The sequence below is a fragment of the Bos indicus x Bos taurus genome, chromosome 24 (assembly GCF_003369695.1).
Source record: "Bos indicus x Bos taurus breed Angus x Brahman F1 hybrid chromosome 24, Bos_hybrid_MaternalHap_v2.0, whole genome shotgun sequence".
Taxonomy (NCBI): Eukaryota; Metazoa; Chordata; class Mammalia; order Artiodactyla; family Bovidae; genus Bos; species Bos indicus x Bos taurus.
In genome coordinates, this window is record NC_040099.1 from 35,387,457 (window position 1) to 35,411,341 (window position 23,885).

At 44.5% G+C, this 23,885-nt stretch overlaps 1 protein-coding gene and 2 long non-coding RNA genes across 3 annotated transcripts in view; 1 reads left to right on the plus strand and 2 right to left on the minus strand.

Moving 5' to 3' along the window:
• Window positions 1-23,885, plus strand: part of LOC113882710 — a 37,845-nt gene that overhangs the window by 11,338 nt on the left and 2,622 nt on the right. Inside the window, exon 2 of the long non-coding RNA XR_003508426.1 lies at window positions 20,574-20,624. This is a non-coding gene — a long non-coding RNA (uncharacterized LOC113882710). The remainder of the gene's footprint in view (window positions 1-20,573; window positions 20,625-23,885) is intronic.
• Window positions 10,604-13,629, minus strand: LOC113882709. The gene is made up of 2 exons (XR_003508425.1): window positions 12,356-13,629; window positions 10,604-10,826 (listed from the first exon to the last, which is right to left on the minus strand). It is a non-coding gene; the product is annotated as an uncharacterized LOC113882709 (long non-coding RNA).
• COLEC12 (collectin subfamily member 12) overlaps window positions 14,897-23,885 on the minus strand; it is a 184,712-nt gene continuing 175,723 nt past the window's right edge. The window contains exons 9-10 of the mRNA XM_027525785.1: window positions 17,889-18,034; window positions 14,897-16,335 (exon numbers count right to left, since the gene is read on the minus strand). Coding sequence (XP_027381586.1) covers window positions 16,316-16,335; window positions 17,889-18,034 — 166 coding nt within the window. The 3' untranslated portion in view covers window positions 14,897-16,315. The remainder of the gene's footprint in view (window positions 16,336-17,888; window positions 18,035-23,885) is intronic.

The window sequence follows — 23,885 nt, forward strand, 5'->3', positions numbered from 1 at the left end:
TCTCATGTATATGATGTTTATGTAACTACAGGACTAAAAGCAAATATATGAATTAAATAGCAGCAATACTTCCAAATGACATTAATAAGAGACAACTGAGATCAGAGTAATAATAACTATAAACTTATTGAGAGCTTACATGTGCACCTTTCTAAGTTATTTACACATTATCTTATTTGATCCTCAAAGTTTTGTGTACTTTTACAGATGAGGAATCTGGCACAGACTTACTGAAAGTTATTGTTACTCTAATCTCAGCAGTCACTCAGACACCCCTTTGTTTCATTAATGTTTGCTTGCTACTAACCCTACAATGTTTTTGATGGGTTTTAAGACTTCTCCAGTAGCTCAGACGGTAAAGCGTCTGCCTACAATGCGGGAGACCTGGGTTTGATCCCTGGGTTGGGAAGATCCCCTGGAGAAGGAAATGGCAACCCACTCCAGTATTCATGCCTGGAAAATCCCATGGACTAAGGAGCCTGGTGGGCTATACAGTCCATGGAGTTGCAAAGAGTCGGACATGACTGAGCAACCTCACTTCACTTCACTTCACTTCAACTCTACAATGCACAGCAGAAGGCATTCCTGCAAAAATGGATAAAAGGTTTACCTGCTTCCAAGCAGATGGTTAGCCATTCATCAAAAATATCCATTTTTTTCCTTTAGGCAGACAGCTACATACACTATATTTCTTACACCCTTGCAAGCAAGCATACAATGCAGTGAAGTTCTAACCAATGGTTAGTGAGAAGTCTTGCCTATCACTTTCAAGCTAGAGTTTTAAGAAGCAGGGGTTTTAAGTGCCCTCTTCATACTTGTCCCCCTTTCAGTGTCTCAATGCAGAAGAGGGCCCTAGGAAATGACACAGCCACATGTTTGCAGCCTGGGTTCCTCAATTGCCTTGTGGAAGAGAGCTGCCAAACGATATCTCCTTTATGCTAAATTATGGGAAAGAACGAAACGTTTATGGTCCTTGAGCCATTATATATATTTTTTGAGGGGCTGTTTATGATAGGAGCTAGTGTCATCCAAATTAATATACTCTTAACTCTAACCATGATGAAATGCATGGAAAGGGTAGATAGTTGCAATCAAATATGTTGCCTAGTTGGATTCGAACCTCCAGGAGGGAGAGGATGGGGAAGAAACTAGAAAAATGGGGTCCTTTTGTAAGAAAATATTTTTAATTTATTTATTTGGCTGCACTGGGTCTTCATTGCAGCCCATGGAATTTTTAATTGCAGCATAAAAATGCTTAGTTGTGGCAGGTGGGATACAGTTCCCTGACCAGGGATTGAACCTGGGGCCCCTGCACGGGGAGCTCAGAGTCCCGGCCACTGGACCACCAGAGAAGTTCCCCATGGGATCCTCTTATATCTTGTTTTTCTACTGAGGCCAGACCCTGCCCAGATCCTCCTGGTCTCCCTATTGTGTTTCACCCTGGGGAGTGTTTCCCGCCCCTCCTTTCTCCTCCACCATTTTCTTTGTTGTCAGAGCTTCCAGGCAGTCTCCTCGGCTCAGCCATGAATGGCATCTACTAGCAGTGCGCTGGCTCCCTTTTTATATCTGGGTCACGCTCTGTGTGTCTTTGTGCATTAGTGTGATAAAGAGCTCTTCCTGACCCTTTGGCTCCTTTCCCAAATGATCCATCGGCAGTTTGTACAGTGAAAGATTGGTCTTCCAACAGTCCGTAAATAATCTGACTTATTCATCAAAGGAATTTCATAATACACAAGGCACTTAACCGGTTTCATTGAAAACAAGGTTTATTGTATTTGGGGAAGATGTAAAATTCCAGGTTAACTGTACATCTGTTTCTTGAGACAATATGCCTTCCTGTCAATCAGCACTTTCTAGAATGAAAAGCCCACGCCTCCACTAAATGGCAAAGCCAGCGGGTAGTTCCTGTAGTATTTGATCACCAACTTCCAACCTACACTATGGGTTTGACAGAGTACAATCACCCATTTAGCAAACCTGTAAATGCTCTGAGACTGTTCTATCCACAGTGGGCACGAGTGAAGATTGGTTTTGAGGGTGCTGCTCTGATTCTGGGCAGCACAGGAAGGCCTGGCTTGGGTCAGTCCCAGCACGGTCCTGCTCCAGGCTCTGTCTGGAGGCCTCCCTAATGGGAGGCATGGGTGCTGTCCAGTTCTCTCCCTCCTTCAGGACACTGCCAACCTGCAACCTTGGCTTGGAAGGCGCAGTAACACAACTAAAAACAAATCGTAGGCACATTTTTACCTGCAGATGCCAACTGTCCTGAATCAACCATTCTTATCCAATAAGCAAGCCTGAATCTCAGTGAAAAATAAGCACTTCAGAAACTTTTGAAAATTTGTTTCTTTCTCTCTCTCTTTTAAACTCCCCAAACCTGAAACCAAAAGAAGGCTATACTTCTTAAGTTGCTGTGGGTAGATTCAAGGGTCTACATTGATCATTTTTGCTATCAGGACTTCATTTTACATTTTAAAAATACTATTGGAACTATGAAAAAAAAATGACTCTTTTGGCAGATTTTTAGGAAATAAATGCTTACCGTGTGAGATCTGAGAAAAAAGGACGGAAAATTAGTCACTCAATACTTTGAAACATCCAGTTAACTTCTAAGTCCCTGGAAAAATCAACACAAGGCAGACCTCTTGCAGATTCTTAATTTTTTGATTCTCCTAGAAATGCCAATCCCTCGGCTGCTGGAACACAATTTGTGAACCAGGATTGGCCCAAACCAAGTTGTGGTTTTTTTCGTTTTTCTATAGCAGTGGCATTCAAACCAGTAATAACAGCCACAGCGTCAAGTGTGCCCTCTAAAACTGGACAGAGTAGGAGTTGGCACACAGATATTTTTCTGACTTGCTCTATAAAGGGTGTCATGTTCTAGCGGTCACTAGAGTAGTACTGACCACCCACTGGGTGAAGACTTTATGGGATAATCTATGTATTCTCTAGCCCGGCACAACTCCCTGGTTTGGCAGGATGGGGCACCAAGGAAAAGCACAGACGTTACTGCTAAAGAGCCTCATTCATTTCACATCTCTGCCCTGAACCTACCACAGTGGGAAAGTTAACCAGCTACCTACTATCCATTACCAGCACAGTGGAGGGAAAGATCACACGATCTTGGTGCTGACTGGAGTGGGGCCATGTTGTAGCTCTACTCAGAGGGGCCTTATAAATGCTCTTTTTATAAAGAAGGAAAAGCAGCCTGAGATACAGGTTGATACGAATTCTTGGACAAGAGTGAATGGCTCATCTGCTTGGTCAGGCCCCAGAGGGAACCAAATTGGAAGGAGTAGGGTTGCTCCAACATAGTGAAAGCCTGGAGGAGTTGACTGGAACCCAGAGGGCTTGGTAACGAAATCTGGGGAAGAGGCATGAGGCTGAAATTATGGTTGTGGGCACAGTGTGTATCTTTGTATCTCACACTAATGTCCACTAGAGAACCCCCACTTGAGAGGTAGCTTTCAGCCACAAGGTAGATAAGATGTCTCATCTTGTGGATGTAGATATACAGTGAACCTTGGGGAGACCAGACCATCCACTTAGTGGTCAAATGATTTCAATTTCAATCTGTCCTTCAGTTCAGTTCAGTCGCTCATTCGTGTCCGACTCTTTGTGACCCATGGACTGCAGCATGCCAGGCCTCCCTGTTTATTGCCAACTCCCAGAGTTTACTCAAACTCATCTCCATTGAGTCGGTGATGCCATCCAACCGTCTCATCCTCTGTCATCCCTTCTCCTCCTGCCTTCAATCTTTCTCAGCATTAGGGTCTTTTTTACTGAGTCAGTTCTTCACATCAGGTGGCCAAAGTTTGGAGTTTGGAGTTTCAGCTTCAACATCAGTCCTTCCAGTGAATATTCAAGACTAATTTCCTTTAGGATGTACTGGTTTGATCTCCTTGCAGTCCAAGGGATTCTCAAGAGTCTTCTCTAACACTACAGTTCAAAAGCATCAATTCTTTGGCGCTCAGCTTTCTTTATAGTCCAACTCTCACATCCGTGCATGACTACTGGAAAAACCATAGCTTTGACTAAATGGGCCTTTGTTGGCAAAGTAATGTCTCTGCTTTTTAATATGCTGTTTAGGTTGGTCATAACTTTTCTTCCAAGGAGCAAGCATCTTTTAATTTCTTGGCTGCAGTCACCATCTGCAGCAATTTTGGAGCCCCCAAAAATAAAGTCAGCCACTGTTTCCACTGTTTCCCCATATATTTCCTATGAAGTGGTGGGACCAGATACCATGATCTTAGTTTTTTGAATGTTGAGTTTTAAGCCAGCTTTTTTCACTCTCCTTTTTCACTTTCATCAAGAGGCTCTTTAGTTCTTCTTCACTTTCTGCCATAAGGGTGGTGTCATCTGCATATCTGAGGTTATTGATATTTCTCCTGGAAATCTTGATTCCAGCTTGTGCTTCTTCCAGCCCAGCGTTTCTCATGATGTACTCTGCATAGAAGTTAAATAAGCAGGGTGACAATGTACAGCCTTGACGTATTCCTTTTCCTGTTTAGAACCAGTCTGTTGTTCCATGTCCAGTTCTAACTGTTGCCTTCTGACCTGCATACAGATTTCTCAAGAGGCAGGTCAGGTGGTCTGGTATTCCCATCTCTTGAAGAATTTTCCAGAGTTTGTTGTGGTCCATGCAGTCAAAGCCTTTGGTATAGTCAATAAAGCAGAAATAGATGTTTTTCTGGAACTCTCTTGCTTTCTCCATGATCCAGTGGATGTTGGCAATTTGATCTCTGGTTCCTCTGCCTTTTCTAATCCAGCTTGAGCATCTGGAAGTTTACGGTTCACATACTGTTGAGGCCTGGCTTGGAGAATTTTGAGCATTACTTTAATAGCGTGTGAGATGAGTGCAATTGTGCGATAGTTTGAGCATTTTTTGGCATTGCCTTTCTTTGGGATTGGAATGAAAACTGACCTTTCCCAGTCCTGTGGCCACTGCTGAGTCTTCCAAATTTGCTAGCATATTGAGTGCAGCACTTTCACAGCATCATCTTCAGGATTTGAAATAGCTCAACTGGAATTCCATCACCTCCACTAGCTTTGTTCGTAGTGATGCTTCCTAAGGCCCACTTGACTTCACATTCCAGGATGTCTGGCTCTAGGTCAGTGATCACACCGTCGTGATTATCTGGGTCGTGAAGATCTCTTTTTTATAGTTCTGTGTATTCTTCACCGCTTCTTAATATCTTCTGCTTCTGTCAGGTCCATACCTCTTCTGTCCTTCATTGTGCCCGTCACAAGGACATCACTCTGTCCTTACCAGAATTGATTCCTGCCTTACCCACATGTCTCTATTAATACTATCAACCAAGCGCCTACAGAATTCCTGATCTATTAAAAATGGCAGCTTGCACAGCATTGTGGCAATGGGCACATGACCACGAGATCCACTAGCCTCCCCAGATATCCGATCACTCGGAAGTAGCTAGTCTAATGGGATGGTGGAAGGACTGCTGAAGGCTCAGCGAGGGTTCTAGCCTTGGGCCAATAACCTGTAAGGTTACAGCGCTGTCCTCCAGGGTGAAGTTATATGCACTAAGTCAGTGGCTGTAGCGCTATGTTTCCGAAAACTGGAATTCACAGGGACGAGAACCAAAAAGTAGAAATTGGTATGGATCCTCTCAGGATCACTGCTTATCAAGCTTGCAACTGTAGACTCCACCACTTTAAAGGTTCTGGTTTCCACAAGGGGAACACCAGGCAGCAATTCATCTTGACTTCATGAGGTCATTGGAGGCTCCTCATGTCAGTGGAAGAACTGGCAAAGAAAAGAATTATTCCCTTGGTGGACAACATTGACCCTGATTACCACGAGGAGTAGGGTTGCTCTTACACAGTGGAAGTGTGGAGGAGTTGACTGGAACCCAGAGGGCTTGCATGGGCGTCTCTTGGTCCTTTCTTGCCAGGGATAACAGTAAGTGGGCAGCTTCAACAGCTATGGCTTGATGAGGCCAAAGCAGCTAAGGACTCAGGGCTGAGGTTCTGGTCAGTCCATCAGGCTGGTAGCCTCCAGTGGCCAAGGGTGAGTGACATCTAGAATGGGTAATGGGGGAGGTAGATGAGGCCTTTATCTTGGGATCTGCCTTCCAGGAAAGTCAAGAAAGATTCCCAGGGCTTCCCTGGTCACTCGGTGGTAAAGAAACTGCCTGCCAATTCAGGAGACGCAGGTTCAATCTTCAGTCCAGGAAGATCCCAACTAAGTGTGTGTGCCACAACCATTGAACCTGTGCTCTAGAGACTGGGACCCACAACTTCTGAGCCCATGTGCTGCATCTCCTGAAGCCTGTGAGCCCTAGAGCCTGTGCTCTGCAACAGTGAGAAGCCCGCACCCTGCAACTACAGAGTAGCCCCCTGCTCACCATGCTAGAGAAAAGTGACAGTGACAAAGACCGAGCACAGCCAAAAATAAGTAAGTAAAATTATATTTACAAATGACTTACAGAAAAATATATAGAGGATCTGGAGTGTTTCAAAAGAAAAAAGATTCCCAGCACCTGGTACAGGATCTAGAATGTAAGTTGGCCACAGAGGTTGACCATATGAATCTTTGATGATTGTCTGAATGAATAACTGTTCCTGAGCTCTGCAGTAAAGGAACTCAAGTTAATTCACATTTGAGAGTGCTGGGGTCTCTCAGGGAAGGTCTGTACATTAACACGTGGCACTGCCAGCCTCTGTGCAGCGTGGTTCACCCACTGTTCCTCCCCCAGAATCAGGGTCTTGTGGTGAAGGCTCACACACAGCTTTGGAAGTGCACCAAACCCCCTCTGCGCTCGCCTCCCCAAGCCAGTGTGTCACCAGCAGGAACTCATTATTCACTCAGAGTCAGAGTGACAAGAGAGAAACACAATCCTTCAGGCTTAACCATTTTCTTTCCCCCCAAATAAAAAAGCCAAGTCACACATGGCTGCAATTTGGATGCTATGTCACTTTCGCACTTTATTGCTCCACATGTAAGCCAGTTGAGTGTTTTTGAAAGGGACCAAATAAATTTAGTTTTTATATGATCCCATGTACCTTATCCTAAAAAATGACCCAAATAAACAGCAAGCGTGATATAATTAAACATTGACAGTGGTCTCAGGCTCAGCTCCATGAAAAATTACTTTCCCTTCACCCCTTCCTTTCTCTCTCCTGGGATCTGGTGGTGGGACATAAATTTTCCAGCAAATGCGCTGTCTTCTTAAGACATAATCTTAGGCCTGGAAGGACTTGGAGATGTTTTTGCCTAGTGCGTGCGTGCTACATGGCTTCAGTCGTGTCTGACTCTTTGCGACCCTGTAGATTATAGCCCACCAGGCTCTTCTGTCAGTGGGATTCTCCAAGCTAGAATACTGGAGTGGTTTGCCATGCCCTCCTCTGGAGGGTCTTCCTGACCCAGGGATCAAACCCACGTCTCTTAGGTTTTCTGCATTGGCAGGCAGGTTATTTACCTCTAGTGCCATCCTGGGAAGTCCAATGCCCAAAGCAGAGGCTTTGCAGCTACTGTCAGAAATCTTATTCGTCTTTCACTCTACTCCCAGCTTCTTTCTCTTAGTTTTGACATTTTGACAACCTAGCTCACTGATTCTCAACTCTTATATCTCTCTCCCATTCTCGTTTGCTAGAATTTTGGTGGCATGTTTGAAGAGACCGTAATACTCAGAAGGACAGTAAACAAGTAAGCAATAAATGACCTTAAAGTCACAGCTAGGGTTTAGCACTTTCTCCAGGTGTTGTGAAAGCATCCACAGTTACTGCCTCACTCACCTGGCAGCTTTTCATGCCCTGTTTTTGTTGTCGAAGACCTCTTCATTGTCCTGGCCTTTTGTCCACATGATTAAACTAGCATAAAATTTGCTTTTGGCACTAACCTGATAAAAATATGCGCTTTATCCCCTTATCCCCAGGTTCCTTCCCATAACTAAGAGTCCCCCAAATAAATAAATAAATAAAGTTATATTTAAAGTGAGTTACAGAAAAATATAGAGAGAATCCCGTGAATATTAAAAAAAAAAAAGACCTAGTACAAGATCTAGAACATAGTAAAGAAGCCATAGAGATTGACCATGTGAATCTTTGGTGAATGAATGAATGAATAACTGCCTGTGCAGTAAAGGTGCTCAATTTAATTCACATTTGAGAAGTGCTGAGGACTCTCATGGAACATCTGTGGGTTAACATGTAGCACGTGGCCTTTGGAGATCACATTCCTTTGGGTAAAGTCTCACCTTCCAGCCTTTCTACCAAGGCTTGTCTCCCTCCCTGTCCCTTCCTCTGTCTCTTACAGTAGTGGCTTTGGGTTTTTATTCTTGAGATTTGGTTATTCTGGTGCCAACCCTGAAGGGAGAGACTGGATCTTGTCTGAAGGCTGAGATCTGTGTCATGTGAATAACCGGAGACAGGTGTCCCCAGCGTGGACCCACAGATGTATACACAAGAGAGGGGCACTTCGGGGGCTGGATGCCCAAAAGGTTCTCGACAGAGGGCTTTCAAGGTGATGTCAGGTGGGACCCTGGAGCGAGGAAAGCAGTCCAGGTGAGACTTCCCTGGCTGGCAGGCTCTGCTTGTCTAGCATCTGGATGCTCTCTGTGACTGATTATCTTTTGTTGTGCTCTAGCCTTGACTATAAGCTTTCTTCAGAGCTTCTAACCTAGAGACTAAAAGGGAGGTGGGTGCTTGGGTGTGGGTGTTGACAGAGCAGTGTCCCCCTCCTGCTGTGATGACAGCAGGGGCCTGGGAGACCCCAGGAGAATGTGACCCTTAGGGACACGTCAGGCTGTGTGGTCTGGGACATTATCCTTCAAGTGCTTGGGAATTGGCTTATTTTCTTAAGGGAGGTGATATTTTCTTATATAATCTGCAACACTAAGTAGAAGATTATTTCTCAAAAATAGCAGTGGGGCTAGACCACTGTGTACTAAGTGGCTTCAGTCACGTCCAACTCTTGGTGACCCTGTGGATTGTACCCCGCCAGGCTCCTCTGTCCATGGGATTCTCCAGGCAAGAATACTGGAGTGGGTTGTCATTTCCTCCTCCAGGGGGATCTTTCTGACCCAGGGATCGAACCCATGTCTCTTATGTCTCCTGCATTGGCAGGCGGGTTCTTTACCACTAGCACCATGCCTTGTCTGGGAAGCCCAGACCAGGCTAGACCAGAAAGGACTGGAATCTGGAGTTCACACAAATGTTCAGAGAGAAGATCAGCCTTGCCTGCCATTCAGAGGTGCCCAGCGCCTTCCTGTGAGGGTCTCTGGTTGCAGGAACTGCCTGCCCCGGCAGATCTGCTCCTGGGGAAGTTCATCCCCACCTGGTGTTGGGTAACTTGCTGGGTCCTGGTCTCATGAGGTGTGGTCGTTTCAGGGTGTGTGTCATTGAGCTAAATCACAGGGAGGAAAACTGTCCCCAGAGCGGGAGGGAAGCAGCAACCCCCGATGCCAGGGCCAGTGGGCCCAGCTGCCAGTCCTCACTGCAGACTGGAAGCACACAGTGCAGGCGATGGAAAACGAAAACAGGAAAAGGCGATTCTGGGCTCTGGGATTTCCAAATGCTGGAGCCGCAGAGTGGAAAAGTGAGCACAGGCGATCCTGGGCAGATGATTTGCTCATCCCCTCAGAAGCGTGTGTGGCATGGAGCTGGCTGCTCCTAAGGTGTCATCGGGGGCGGGCGGGGGAAGGTGGAGGACTTCAGTGGACTTTAAGGCAGTGCTTTTTCCCCTGAAAGAACTCTTTCAAATGGTCTCTGGGATTAAAAAGAAAGAAAAAATGGTAACAGCTTTCTCTTAGCTGATCTTCCATCTTCCTTTTTCTCTTCCATTCTATGCATCAATGTATCTATCTATGCATCTATGTTCCTCCCTCCCTTTTCCCTTATTTCTTTCCATCTATCTAGCCATCATGTAACTTTTTTAGTCCCTTTTTTCATCTGAGGAATGCCAAGGTTTGTTTGAAGGTACTGGTCATTAATCCTCATGCCCGTTGATCCAAGCCCCTTGGTATAGTTCACCAAGTGTACCAAGGTGGTAGGTGTGGGGTTGAAATATGTGACATTCTGATTATCTCTTTGCAGACTGTTGATTCGGTGGCATCTTGTGGGCCTGAAATCCTGACTATTTTATGAAATGGACCCCAAACTATACCTTTCAAGTAAAAACAGCTTGTTTTCAAATAGTATTGTCTGAATGGAGGCATGTGCTTAATCGCTCAGTTGTGTCCGACTCTTTGTAACCCCATGGATTGTAGCCCGCCAGGCTCCTCTCTCCGTGGGAATTCTCCAGGCAAGAATACTGGAGTGGGTTGCCAGGCCCTCCTCCAGGGGATCTTCCCAACCCAGGGATCAAATGCAGATCTCCCACATTGCAGGCAGATTCTTTACCAGCTGAGCCACCAGGGAAGCCCAAGAATATGGGAGTGGGTAGCCTATCCCTTCACCAGAGGATCTTCCTGACCCAGGAATCCAGCTGGGGTCTCCTGCATTGCAGGTGGATTCTTTACCAGCTGAGCTACCAGGGAAGCCCCAATGGAGGCATAGCAAATAGTTACTTAGAAACAAATTATTATTCCCATCAAAAGCAGGGCAGTGTGTGTCTGCAGCCCACATGACCGCTGTATATGCTGAGTAAGCACGAGAAAAACCATTCATTTTACTATCTATGAACATCATGGTGGATATATTGGGGGGAGTGGTGGCAGGATTATAGATTTATAAGAACACGTTAGCAAGTCCACTGGAGACTCTTGCTTGCTTTCTGTCTGTGTGAGCAGGATTTCCCACAGCATCAGGCTTCTGTGTGTGCCTTTTCCTCCCAAGTCCGATGCTGGTTCTGTCCATGAACAGAGGGCCTGGTGGGAAAGAAAGAGACAAGGGGAGAGAGCTGTTGGCCACTTGTGTGAGTATGTCTTATAACAAGGAGGTAGACAGCAGGAGTCAAACCTGGGTCTCTTTGGCTCCAGAGCCTCTCTTCATTTGACACTAATGTATATCAGAGAACTCTGTGAGAGGTCTAGTTACTCTAGCATCTAGGGTGGTTTCTCCAATCTGGACCTCTTTGGACATCCATGGTATGGGTGCCAAGTGGACTTTTGCTTCTTTGCTCAGATAACAAAGCGATTGATCTAGTACTTTTGTCGATTTGGCTGTGCCAGGTCTTAACTGTGGTACATAGGACTTTAGTTGCAGCATGTGAACTCTTAATTGCAGCCTGTGGGATCTAGTTCCCCGACAAGGGATTGAACCCAGGCCCCCTGCATTGGGAGTATGGAGTCTTAGCCACTGGACCACCAGGGAAGTCCCTGGTGTAGAACTTTCATGTAAAGAGCTCAAATCAGGATTCATCCGTTATCTCCCTGCTTCTGTGAGAGAGACTTGGTGATTTGAATGATTTCTTGTGGCAAAGAACAGAATACAAGATAGAAAGCCCAGACTCTCAGGAAGGTTACTATGGGAGCTAGGTGGTTGTGGGTTCAAATCCCAGTTCTTAGGAAACTATTTAGCCTGTCTGATTTTCAGTTAGTTTCCTTGCACAGTGGTTGGAGACAGTACATGCCAAGTTCCTAGGAGTCATGAGGTGTTATTACAGCTACTCTGCAGTTGTGCTGGTTTGTGTCAGGGCTGGCCTAGCTCCTCTGCTCTCAGGCACAGGAACTGGTTTTAACAATCTTATAATTCCTTGCAGCTTGCAGGCATGATTTAGTGGGTCATGGCAATAAGCGATGATTAAAGAATACAGCAAATTCTGGCACCAGTGCTTGGAAGACTGGCCAAAGGACAATTCTCCATCCCTGGCCAAGAGGACTAAAGCAAGCCCCTTTGGTTAAGCCTGTTTAATGACCTTCTGGATGAGCTGTTGGCGGGAGCTTCCTCGCTGGCAGCTAACTCCTGCCCAAGTTGCACGGGTGATTCCTGTTTTACAAACTCAGGGCTCGTAAGTCCTTGGAGGAAGGCTGGAGCCTGGGCCATCACCCTGGCTGTGGCAGGCAGGGCTGAACTGAGATAGTTCATTCATAAAGTCATTCATTGAAAAATGTGAAAACCAAGAGCTCTGCATCTGGAGAATTTAAGTTGGTTTAAGGCTTAAATCTTAAGCCTGCTTTTCTTTGGACTCTTGGCTACCTGTGTAACCTGGGCATGCTATGTATTATTTATTTGACAAGGGTATCCAGGAAGAGAAGAAGAAGGATGAACGGGTGGAGCAAAATCTCCACAACATCTGCTTTGTGATTTATAAAATAAATGTGATGCTGTGCCACTAAAGGATGTTTTCCAGGAAAATGAAGTTATTGTATAGAAAAATTCCCTCTTAAAGAGATGGCCAAAGTTCATCTATACTTCTAAAACTGTTGAGCATAAGAGAAAAGAGATACTTCCTTACACTGTTATTCAGAAAAGGTTTCGAAAGCTTTTCCCTGACTCGGGGCCATATGTTAGTATGTAGAATGAATCTCTTTTGCCAGTTGATTCTCTTCATTCAGTCTTCCATTCCTAATAGATATATTACACATTTGTCCAATATAGTAGATGTATAGTAACCGACTATCATCAACACGAATGCCTTCATTTCTCCTGATTGGCTTCTCCCGTTCTTCAGTTCTCTTAAGATTTTGTGGCTGATTGGCTCCATTCACCCTTCTCTTCTTAATTCAGTGATATTTGGGCCTCTCAGCCGATCTGTAGATGGTCTAACACCATGAAAGGGTTTTTCTTTTATGGTACCTGGAGCCCTTGTGGGTAGTACTTGACATGAAGGGAAGTCTCAGCTTCAGGATGCATTTGCTGGGAAAGGATTCAGGCTAGAAGTGATGCTTGAGCTGAATCTTAAAGAAGTAGAGAATGGAAATCCAGGTAAGAGTTTGGATTTCTAAGAAGGAGTGCAGTAAAAAGTAAGTAAGGAGCACAGAGGAACTTTGCAGGTGGCTTGTAAGGCTGTTCCAGCTCAAGGCAAGGGAGCATGAGGGTACAGCAGAGAGGAGGCTGGAGGGACAGCTGAGGACCTGGTCCTGAGGGCCCCTGCATGTATGTTCTGCAGGCAACTCAGAAGATTTTAAGCTGAGGATAAGGGTTAGGATGGACTTAGATTTAGGGAACATAAGAACGATGAGCCTGATTAGATTTGCATGACTGGGATGTGGGCAATGAGCAAGTCTTCAAATTTGCCTCAGCGTCCTCATTCCTAAAGTAGAGAGAAAGGGTTTGCACCCAGATTAGAAGAGATAATGTATGTGAATGTGCTAAATATATTTAATTTTTGTTATTATTATTAGACTTATTATTGAGCCATGAATGAGTTAACATACTTTTTCAAGAAGCGATCAATTGGTTTTGAGGCAAAATACACTTGCTTTAGTATTGTTACCTGATTTATGGCGGGATGTATGACTGACATAGCTTTCTACTTCCTTCAGCATCTGTTTTTTTTAAAAAGAGAGCAGGTTGTAGTATTTGTTGTCTGCTTTAAACTCTTAAGTGCTAAACTAGGATGGATATGGGAAGAGTTGATAAAGGTGAACACTGATTGTGGAAGAGGAAAAGAAAGGGTTTTGTTCTTTCTGGTTGTGCAATCATTCTTCAAGAGCCATTTAAAAAGAAAAACAGGGACTTCTTTGGAGTTCCAGTGGTTAAGACTGAGCTGCCATTGCAAGGGGCAGGGGTTCGATCCCTAGTTGGGGAAGTAAGAGCCCACATGCTGAGGGATGGGGACAAAAATAAAAAGTTTCCATCTCCTCATGCTGCTGCTGCTAAGTCACTTCAGTCGTGTCCGACTCTGTGCGACCCCATAGACGGCAGCCCACCAGGCTCCCCCGTCCCTGGGACTCCTCAGGCAAGGACACTGGAGTGGGTTGCCATTTCCTTCTCCAATGCATGAAAGTGAAAAGTGAAAGTGAAGTCGCTCAGTCGTCTCCGACTCTTAGCGACCCCCTGGACTGCAGCCTACTAGGCTCCTCCGTCCATGGGATTTTCCAGGCAAGAGTACTGGAGTGGGGTGCCATTGCCTTCTCCATCTTCTCATAGCAACTCATAACCTGAAAACTTCATGACATTTTACCAAAACTCTCCTCCCAGAAGAGCATCAGTGGTGAGTAGGTGAATAGAAACTTGGTATATAAATAGCTAAGTATCTAGAGCCGTACATGAGGCATCTGGTAATGTGTGATTTTCATCTGCTTTTACTCTGTTATTAAGAAGGACCTTGCTTCTGAAAGAAGGAACATTTTTAAAAATTTTGAACATTTAAAAAAATGTTACTTATCTATGTAACACCATGGGTGGCATGTGGGATCTTAGTTCCCTGACCAGGGATTGAACCCTTCCCCCTCTGCACTGAAAGTGCAGAGTCTTAACCACTGGACCACCAAGGAAGCCCCCTAGAACATTTTCAAAGCTCAAGTCTGAATCCTGCCTCACTCCTTGGTGATGATATGACCCAGGAAATGATGTCACCTCCCTGAGTGCCTCCCTCTATAAAATGGGGAGAGTAAGTAGGAAGCCCCACTTCTTAGGGCTGTTGGGAGGATGACATGAGAGCATCTGATTGAAACCTGAGAGAATGATAAACCCTGGGTAAGGTATAAGGGCCAGGAGAGGAACGCCTTCACCTGTGGGAATTAGCAACATTCTCTTCTGATGATGGCATCAGATGTTTAAGTTCAAGTTGCATCTGAACATTATCTTAACTGACACCTAAGAAACCAGAAGAGGATGAAAAAGAAGACAGAGTTTAGTCTGTAAAAGGTCTTGAGCCTGAAGAGGTACCAGGGTCCAGGGCCCAGATGATGGCAGGTCCTGCCAGTCTGACCAGACCCCACGGACAGGATAGTAGGGCATCCAGGTGCTGAGGAGATGGCCACTCCTGGGCTGCAGAGACAGCATAAACGGTGACCAGGGCGAGACAACACAGTCCACACGGCTGCAGGCGTGAAAGTCAAACTCTGTCTTTATTCTTTTACCATTGTATGTGGGGTAGGTAGCAGCATGGCTGGGGAGGTCCTGGGAAGGGAATCTGGTGGGTGGAAATCTTACCTTGGAGCATCAGTTACATTTAAGCCTGATTTCAGCACATTGCATGTTAGACTTCTCCACGGCAAGTTAAAGAGTAGAAGGCAGATGGGCTCCGACAAAAGGTTCAACACAGTGGCCAAGGTTGTGTTCTTGCATTTCATCATGCATGTGCATTGGAATTCTGTGTTTTTGGAATCTGACTTCAGAAAACATAAGATTTCCAGGTAGCATAGAGCTGTCCCCATCTTAGCATCTCTGCCTCTGGCCGATGTGATGTCATACCTTCCTGACATTTAATATCTGCCCTGGTATGGGCCTAAAACCAAGTGTATTCATGTCTCAGCCACAAAACAGGACCTTCTATAAATAGCCAGATACAGGTGCTCTGTCCACCCTTCCCAACAGATGCCTCTCCACCACCCCCGACTCCGCCAAAATGAAGCAAAAGCACATCCTGAGTTGACCATTCCTCTGAGCCTGGCAGACACGCAGCAAGGGTGTTGGCTGGTGATGGGCTGGAGGCATAGCCCACTTGACTGAGCCACGTACATGTTCAGGCTTGACCTCCACTGGCAAAATCTGCAGGGCCATTTCTAGACATTTCAAGTGATTGACTTCTCTGAGGAAATGATACATTAAAATATACATACACACATATATTTAATTTTTTTTTAAACCACAACTGAAAAAATTTCTTTGCCACTGTGTAGAATTAAATCTGACAAGAAACCCTATGAGTTTTTATTAGTACCATTATTGTTTTCTTTGGCTTCATGTACTATATCGGTAAAATGACAAAAATAAAAAGAAAAAAATTGTAAAAAGGCAAATATTTTGTACAAAAATACAAAGTTTTAAAAGCTCTTTAAGTATATTTCATATTGTTACTAAGAGTTGGCCTATATATCTGTATGTCTGCATATTTTTCCTACATTTGGGATTTTATCAATAGAAATGTAAGGTACTGTTTACACGGTGTATGTTTTCAGTTCTTCCTAAAGCTCAACAACCAATGATAATCTTTTTTCTGATTGGAGCATTCCATACTCTGGAAGATATGATTTGCATAACTGTATGGTTATTGGCTGAGAAGAATCTATGTGATTCAGTCCATTTGCTTACTGACAATCCATATATCACACTAGGGGAACACTTTTGTTCCAAACTTTGTCCTTGAGCAAGGCAGATGGTAGAGAACATGGGCTTTCAATGTTTTCAGTAATTGGTCTTCAGTGCTTTCCCCTTCAATTTAATGAGAAGGTGATGCAATCAGAAAGAAGCATCTTTGCCTTCGAGAACTGTCGACAGTTTGTTCCTATTATGATATCACGGTCCATTATAATGTAATTGCTAATTCTAAAAGAGAGGAAAAAGAATGGGTGTTAGTTCCTCTTAAAGAACAATGTTAACGGACAATTCAGAAAAAGGAGTGTGTGTTTTTAAAGAAAACATTCCAAATACATCATTCAGTAATTATTTTTTCAAATAAATGCCTCGAAGCTCTTATTCAGATTCAATAAAAGGTAAAATTCACTTCAAAGGAGCCTATTCTGGGGTGTCCTAGTCTCAACTCAAATCCCAAACGTAGTAGTGCTGTTGTGCTCAGTCGTGTCTGACTCTTTGCAGCCCTATGGGCTGTAGCCCACCAGACTCCTCTGTCCAAGGGATTCTCCAGGCAAGAATACTGGAGTGGGTTGCCATTTCCTTCTCCGGGGGATCTTCCTGACCCAGGGATCAAGCCTGTGTCTCCTGCATTGCAGGCAGATTCTTTACCCACTGAGCCATCGGGGAAGCCCCTTGATGTAGTTACACTTGTTTTTCCTTTCAGATCCAAAAAATCATTACCAAGATAACTGTCAAGGTGATTATTGCCTATGCTTTCTTCTGGAAATCTAATGGTTTCAAATCTAACATTTGAGTCATTCATCCATTTTGAGCTTATTTTGTGTAAGGTTAAGAGAGTGGTCTGGTTTCACTCTTTGGCATGTGGCTGTCCAGTTTTCACAGCAGCATTTATCAAGGAGACTGTCCTTTCCCTATTGTATATTCTTGGCTCCTTTGTCATAGATTAACTGACCATATGTGCATGGGTTTATTTCTGGGCTCTCTATTCTCTTTCACTGATAGAGATATGTGTTATTTTTATGTCACTACCACACTCTTCTGATTACTGTAGCTCTGCAATATATTTTGAAATCAGGGAGTATGTCCAGCTTTGTTCTTCTTTCTCAAGATTACTTTGGCTATTTAGGGTCTTTTGTGGTTCCATACAAATTTTAGGATTGTTTTCTCTATTTCTGTGGAAAATGACACTGGAGTTCTTATAAAGATTCCACTGAATTTGTAGATTTCTTTGGGTAGAATGGACATTTTAACAATACTCTTCCAATCTGTGAGCACAGAATATGTTTCCATTTATTTGGGCCTTCTTCAATACCTTTCATCAATGTCTTATAGTTTCCAGTGTATAGGTCTTTCACCTCCTTGGTTAAATTTATTCCTAGGTATTTTATCTTTTTGATGCAATTGCAAGTGGTATTGTTTTCCCAATTTCTCTGATAGTTTGTTATATAAAAAGATATATGACATTGGTGCCATATGATAAAGAACACTGACTGACAATATTATAAGGTAATGACCTAGGCCCACCCATTAGTCTAAAATTTACTGAGTACTTCCTCTACATTAGGCACATGTATTAACTTACTTAAGTCCTCACAAAAACCCCATTAAGAGGATTACTATTATTATTTCCCTGAGGTTAATAGCTTGCCAAGATACTAAGTGGCAGAATCAGGACTGGAATCCAGTTGCAGAACCTACTTTCAGAGCCCTTATACTCCTCACCTCTTGCCCTTTAATAAGATATAAGCTCTGCTGTGCTCTCTTAAATCCCTTCCACTGCTTACCTCTCTCCCTGTCTTTCTCGCAGATGAAGTGATTCATGTCTTCACATGGGAAATCGTTCCACTGCCCAAAATTAATCAGTCCAGCGCAATCTTCTCCAGGCCCGTGGCCATGACCCCAGTTATCTGGCTGTCCAGCTTTCCAATTTCTTTTAAGAAAACAGAAATCAAGTGTTATTTGCAAAGTCACGCAGACGTTTGCTTGACCCAAGAGCAGCAGAGAAATGTAAAAAACAAAACCAAGGCCTGTCATGCGTCCCAGAATGAAAACGCGCTGTTTAAAAAGCTGCACACACTGATTCTGAATAAGGAGCAGCTGTTTCACAGAGGAGCGTGTGACGCAGCCTCTCCCTGCAGGCTTGTTATCTCGGCCACAGTAGAGGCAGCTCACGGAGCTGCCTCATCACATTGCTGAGGAAGTAAATCTGTCTTCAACACAGCTCAATGAATGACAGCTTTCTAATGTGTACTGGAATGCTGACTTCTGGGCTTGAGTGTGAATATATACATTCTGAGGATGATACACCCACACACTTATGAGAACCCAGAGGGAATCTTTGTACATTCTGATATCTTGTCTCTAACAAGTCAGAGTCAGGCAGAGAGACACCCTTCCCCCCCTTTTTAACTTTAAACCTTTTATTTTGTATTGGGGTATAGCCGATTAATAACGTTGTGGTGGTTTCAAGTGAACAGTGAAGGGACTTGGCCATACATATTCTTGTATCCACAGACTCAGAAAATGAACTTTATGGCCACTGGGGGGAAAGGGAAGTTAGGGACTTTGGGAAGGTCATATACACACTACTATATTTAAAATGGAGAGAACGTTGATATACACTTAGAAGACCCTATGAACACTTGGTTATGGTTTTCTGGCTAAGCTGTAGATAGCTAATTGCTTCAGAAAGAAATAGTAATTTAATCTTACTGAAAATGACTCATACATTTCACTGCCTTTTTTGGGAGAGAGATTCTTCAAAACAAGTTGTCTTTAAGATGAGCTCAACTTGGGGCTTGTTAATTTGTCTGCTGCTGCTCCCAGCAGCCCCTCTTCAGGGTTCGCTGTTCCTGCCTCTCTTTCTAAGCGATCAATTAGATGTGCTTCCAAGAGTCAAAACTTGAAAGGCTACATTTTCTTTAAGAGCCAGGTCCTTGAACAGAAGCCTGTGGTCACCTCCTGAGAGGACAAGTTTGCCTCGTGCGGAGGGTCCGAAAAGAACATCTGCAGCAGGAGGTGCTTCCCGTAAACGATGACTCATTTCCCAAGCAGCAGCATCTGACTCCGTAATCACTCACTCTGGTCCATGCTTCATGTTTCTATCAGAGTGGCAGTGGCTTTGGCCACTAGAGAGAAATCTTCCACTGTACAGACTCTGAAGGCCAAAGAAAGTTCTACAGTAAAGAAACACGTCTCACTACTAAGATTTTCCTATTCTGAAGCCAGGTTCTTACCAGCGTCACCCAGGGATAAAGACCAAATTGCCTCCATCTTTTGACGACAAGACCAGCAAAAATCAGGGCAGTGGGAAAAGGGGAGTCGAAATTTACAGTCAAAGGATGGGAAAATGAGGTAGAATTGACTCCCCTGCACCAACTGTATATTTAGGGATTTTTTTTTTTTAAGAAAATGAAAAGTGAGGGACTTCTTTGGTGATCCAGTGGCTAAGAATCTGCCTTGCAATGCAGAGGATGTGGGTTCGATCCCTAGTCAGGGATCAAAGATCCCACATGCTGCAGAGCAACTAAGTCTGCGTGCCACAACTACTGAGCCCACACGCCACAGCTAGAGACTCCGTGCACCACAACCAGCGAGTGTGTGTGTGTACCACACCAAAAGATCCCACAAGACGCAACTAAGACCAGGCACAGCCAAATAAATGACTAAATAAATATCTTTTTTTAATGATCTCAGAGATGAAGAGATATTTTAGAGGAAACCATCAAGCAATGAGAGTATAAATGGGATGATACTTAGGTGGAAACAGTCATTCATTTGCTTATTCATTCCACAGAGTGCCTACTGCACGCAAAGGCTAAAGCTAGCTGATGGCAACACGAGCGCTGTAGAGAACAGACTGCCAGTCCTCGTAGAACTTACATCCTAGGCAAGAAACAAAGCAGTAACAAATCTCAGACTGTGATGCCAAGAAAAGGTGAAGTTGGAAGGAAACTTTGATGTAAGCTTTTTTTGGTGTGTTTCTCTCTTGCCTTGACAGACCTTCCTAGAAATGGCCACGGTGCCCAGGCAGTTTGGTGGTGTTGATGTATACTTGCTTCATTTCTGCAGTTATATGAGGGGGTTCCCTCCCAATGTTGCTTACCAAATTTGAGACTGTGATTCTGGATGCATTAATGATGGGACATTTGATATTTTTTATCTCACAGTTAATTGGAAAATTGCATAAATAGGAATTCTGATAGATGATCTGCTTAGTATTTTCCCGTTGCATTTCCTTGCCCTTTTCAGTAGGTAAAAGGGGCTTTCAGGGAGTTCTCTGGCAATTCAGTGATTAAGGCTCTGTTTTCATTGCTATGAGCATGGGTTTGATCCCTGGTTGGGGAACTAAGATCCTACAACTGGCGTGGCACGGCCAAAAAAAAAAAGGGATGGATAGATGAGACGAAAGAGAACAAATTGATAATGGAAGATCATTTTTATCACCGTTCTCCATTTGTTTTTTCCAGGTCATGGAAATTCTTCAGTGTGGTGTTTGAAGTAATCCTTCAGGACTAAAGGTAGGACATGGCTGTGAGTGGAGGAGTGACCCAGGTGAGACCAGCAGGGGTGGGAGATGGAGTAGCTTGAAGCCAGGCTGCAGGGGTAGTTTGTCTTATACATGGTCTCCCAGCATCTCTTTGGAAAAGCTAAAATCACACAGAGTGATTTGTGGTCAATCCCTCCAGTCTGCATGCTTATAACAGCGCAGAGCATGTCAGAGAAACAGAATGTATATGTTCTGGAGAAGAATTTCAGCTTAAATAGTGCCTAAACCTCACTCCACAGATAGATTCTGGAAAGAGAAATGGCTGAAGCCTGGGTGCCGAATTCTTGAATCCCATATTTTAACACATAAGTTGCAGAAGTGGTTGGATAGCAACATGCGTTATGTACTGGGACAGTGTATTCTGAGTACACCGGGGCCCATGGAAGCACCTAGACTCACTCTTCCAGGAGCTGGAATCATGAAGCATCTCAGCTGGTGGCTGTGAAGCACCCTCTCCCCACCCCCACCCTCCCTGTTCTGGGTTTATCCTCATGGAGGTAGAGCACAAACTTCCAAGCTTGGCAATCAGCCCCTCCCAACCACACAACTTAGTACTTTCTCATCAACCGCAAGATTGACGGAGGCTTCATGGCTGAGGAAATTCTTCTGGTAAGAGCCTGGCCTCAAAACAAGAAAATCTTAGGAGAGAGAAGCATTTCTTTGCTATTGAATTTTCTCCCACTATAGAGGTTTCTTTCTAGTGGCCAAAGCCAGAGTCGCATGAAGCATGAAGAGTGAGTGATTATGGCATAAGATGAAGCCAAAGTTTCCCTTCCAGTGCTTTTTAATTTTTGGAGACTTGTTTGATGACCCAGCACTTGTTTGACGATCTTGGTGAATGTACCATATGTACCTGAAAAGAATGTGTATTTGTGGTTGTTGGGTGAAAGGTTCCATAAATATCAATGAAGTCAAGTTAGTTGATTGGTTGGTTGGTTTAGTCCCTAAGTCGTGTCCGACTCTTGCAACTCCATAGACTGTAGCCTGACAGGCTCCTTTGGTCCACAGGATTTCTCAGGCAAGAAATGGAGTGGGTTGCCATTTCCTTCACCAGGGGATCTTCCCGACCCAAGGATCAAACCCGGGTCCCCTGATTATAGGTAGTCTCTGGTATCGCAGGCGATTCTGTACCAACTGAGCCACCAGGGAAGTTAGTTGATAGTGTCTGCTACATTCCTCTTGGTTTTTCTGTCTACTTGTTTCTATTAATTACTGAGAAGAGAGCACTGAAAGTTCATTTGAAGCCCTTCTCTTCACCATATGCACATTTAGGGTCAAGGTGTCTGTCTTCTTGATTGTGACAGGGTCCTGCAAATCAGAATATTTTTACATGAGTGGAACAGTATCTCTCACTCATACTGTGCCCAAACTCTAGAAAAGATTTTCCAGGCTGGCACAGGGGCTGGGTCATGGTGGATACTCCAGGATGATTCACTGAACGTTATCATGAGACTGTGGGCCAGTGGATCACAGTGTCCAGCCAGGGGACTGGTACCAGCTGGTCAAGAATGAAGTTCTCACAGGTCTGTTGTGAAAAGAGAAAAATGAGGACAACTCTGTGTGTATGTATGGGTGATGGCCAACTGTCTTTTTTGATTTTGTTTTTGTTGTTTTGTGCTGAGATTTGTTGATAGGCGATTTTTGTCTTTTTGGCTGCACTCTGTGGCATGTGGGAGCTTAGCTCCCCAACCAGGGATTAAATCCATGCCCCCTGTACTGGAAGTCTTGACCACTGAACTGCTGGGGAAGTCCCAATAGGTGATTTTTAAAACCCATGTCCTTAGTTGGCAAATAAAATCTTGGCAATATGGGTCAGCTCTCCAGTCTTTCTCTTGGAAGTGCATTGGTGGGTGGACCCAAAGCACTTGGAAACGTGTTCCTAGGCACCATCTGGAGACATACCAATTGCTTCTCTTGCCCCAGTATTCATAGTCAGCGAGTCAGATTGTATGTTTGCTGGAAATAAACCTTTGTTCAAGTCCACGTGCACCTTAAACTTTCAGCCTCCAATCCATGTCACTGTTGCTTTTTGTCTGAGTACTCCAGCACCATCTTCCTCAACCAGCTCAGTATAAAAATTCAAGTAGGGGCAAGAGACAGAGGAGAGAGCCTTTCATCCCTTTTCTGTTTCCTCCTTAATAGTACGCCCAACAGCCTGAAACAATTTCAGAAGGGGAGAAAAGGGAAGAGCAAAGTAGGGAGACTGATTTCTTCTGTAACCCGGGTGAGGCATGGGGAGGGGCCAGGTCCAAACCACTGTGTATGGCAGGGGAAAGGGAAGTGATAGACTGGGTATGGAGGCCACAGAAGCAAAGAGGAGGAGGGTGCAGGTGAGTCTGAGTCCATGGGGAGGTACCTGTGTTGGGTACCTTGTGTTGGGAGATACCTGGGAAATCCCATGGACAGAGAAGCCTGGCGAGCTACAGTCTCTAGGGTCACAACTTAGCAACTGAACAACATGAAAATGATGATGGCAATGACAACAGGAGTTGTTGCTGTTCAGTCCCAGTTGTGTCCAACTCTTTGTGACCCCATGGTCTGCGGCACGCCAGGCCTCCCTGTCCTTCACTATCTCCCGAAGTTTGCCCAAATTCATGTCCATTGCACTGGTGATGACACCCAGCCATCTCATCCTCTGACGCCCTCTTCTTCTGCCCTCAATCTTTCCCAGCATCAGGGACTTTTCCAGTGAGTCGACTGTTTGCATTAGATGACCAAAATACTGGAGCTTCAGCTTCAGCATCAGTCCTTCCAACGAGAATTCAGGGCTTATTTCCTTTAGGATTGACTGGTTTGATTGCCTTGCTGTCCAAGGGACTTTCAGGAGTTTTCTCCAGCACCACAGTTCCAAGGCATCAATTCTTTGGCGTTCTGCCTTAGACAAGTAATAGGAGTAATAGTACCACTACTAGCAGATAGCATTTCTTGAGCACTTCCCGTGGGCTCACTGTCATTGGTGCTTGATATGTATCATCTCATATAATGTTTACAATACGGATGTCGGTGCTTCTGTAATCTTCACTTCTAGATGAGGGCATGGAGGTTCACATGGTTGGGTAACTAACACAGGGTCACGTAGCTGCTGAGTGCTGGTTGAAGGCCTGGAACCCAGACCTGGTGAACTCCAGGGCAGACACTCCCTTCCCTTGTTGCACTGGCTCTTTTTCTTGTTTGTGGTGTGTTTATTATTATATGGCAAGTTCAATTAGCCTTTGGCTATTGAGGCCTCATA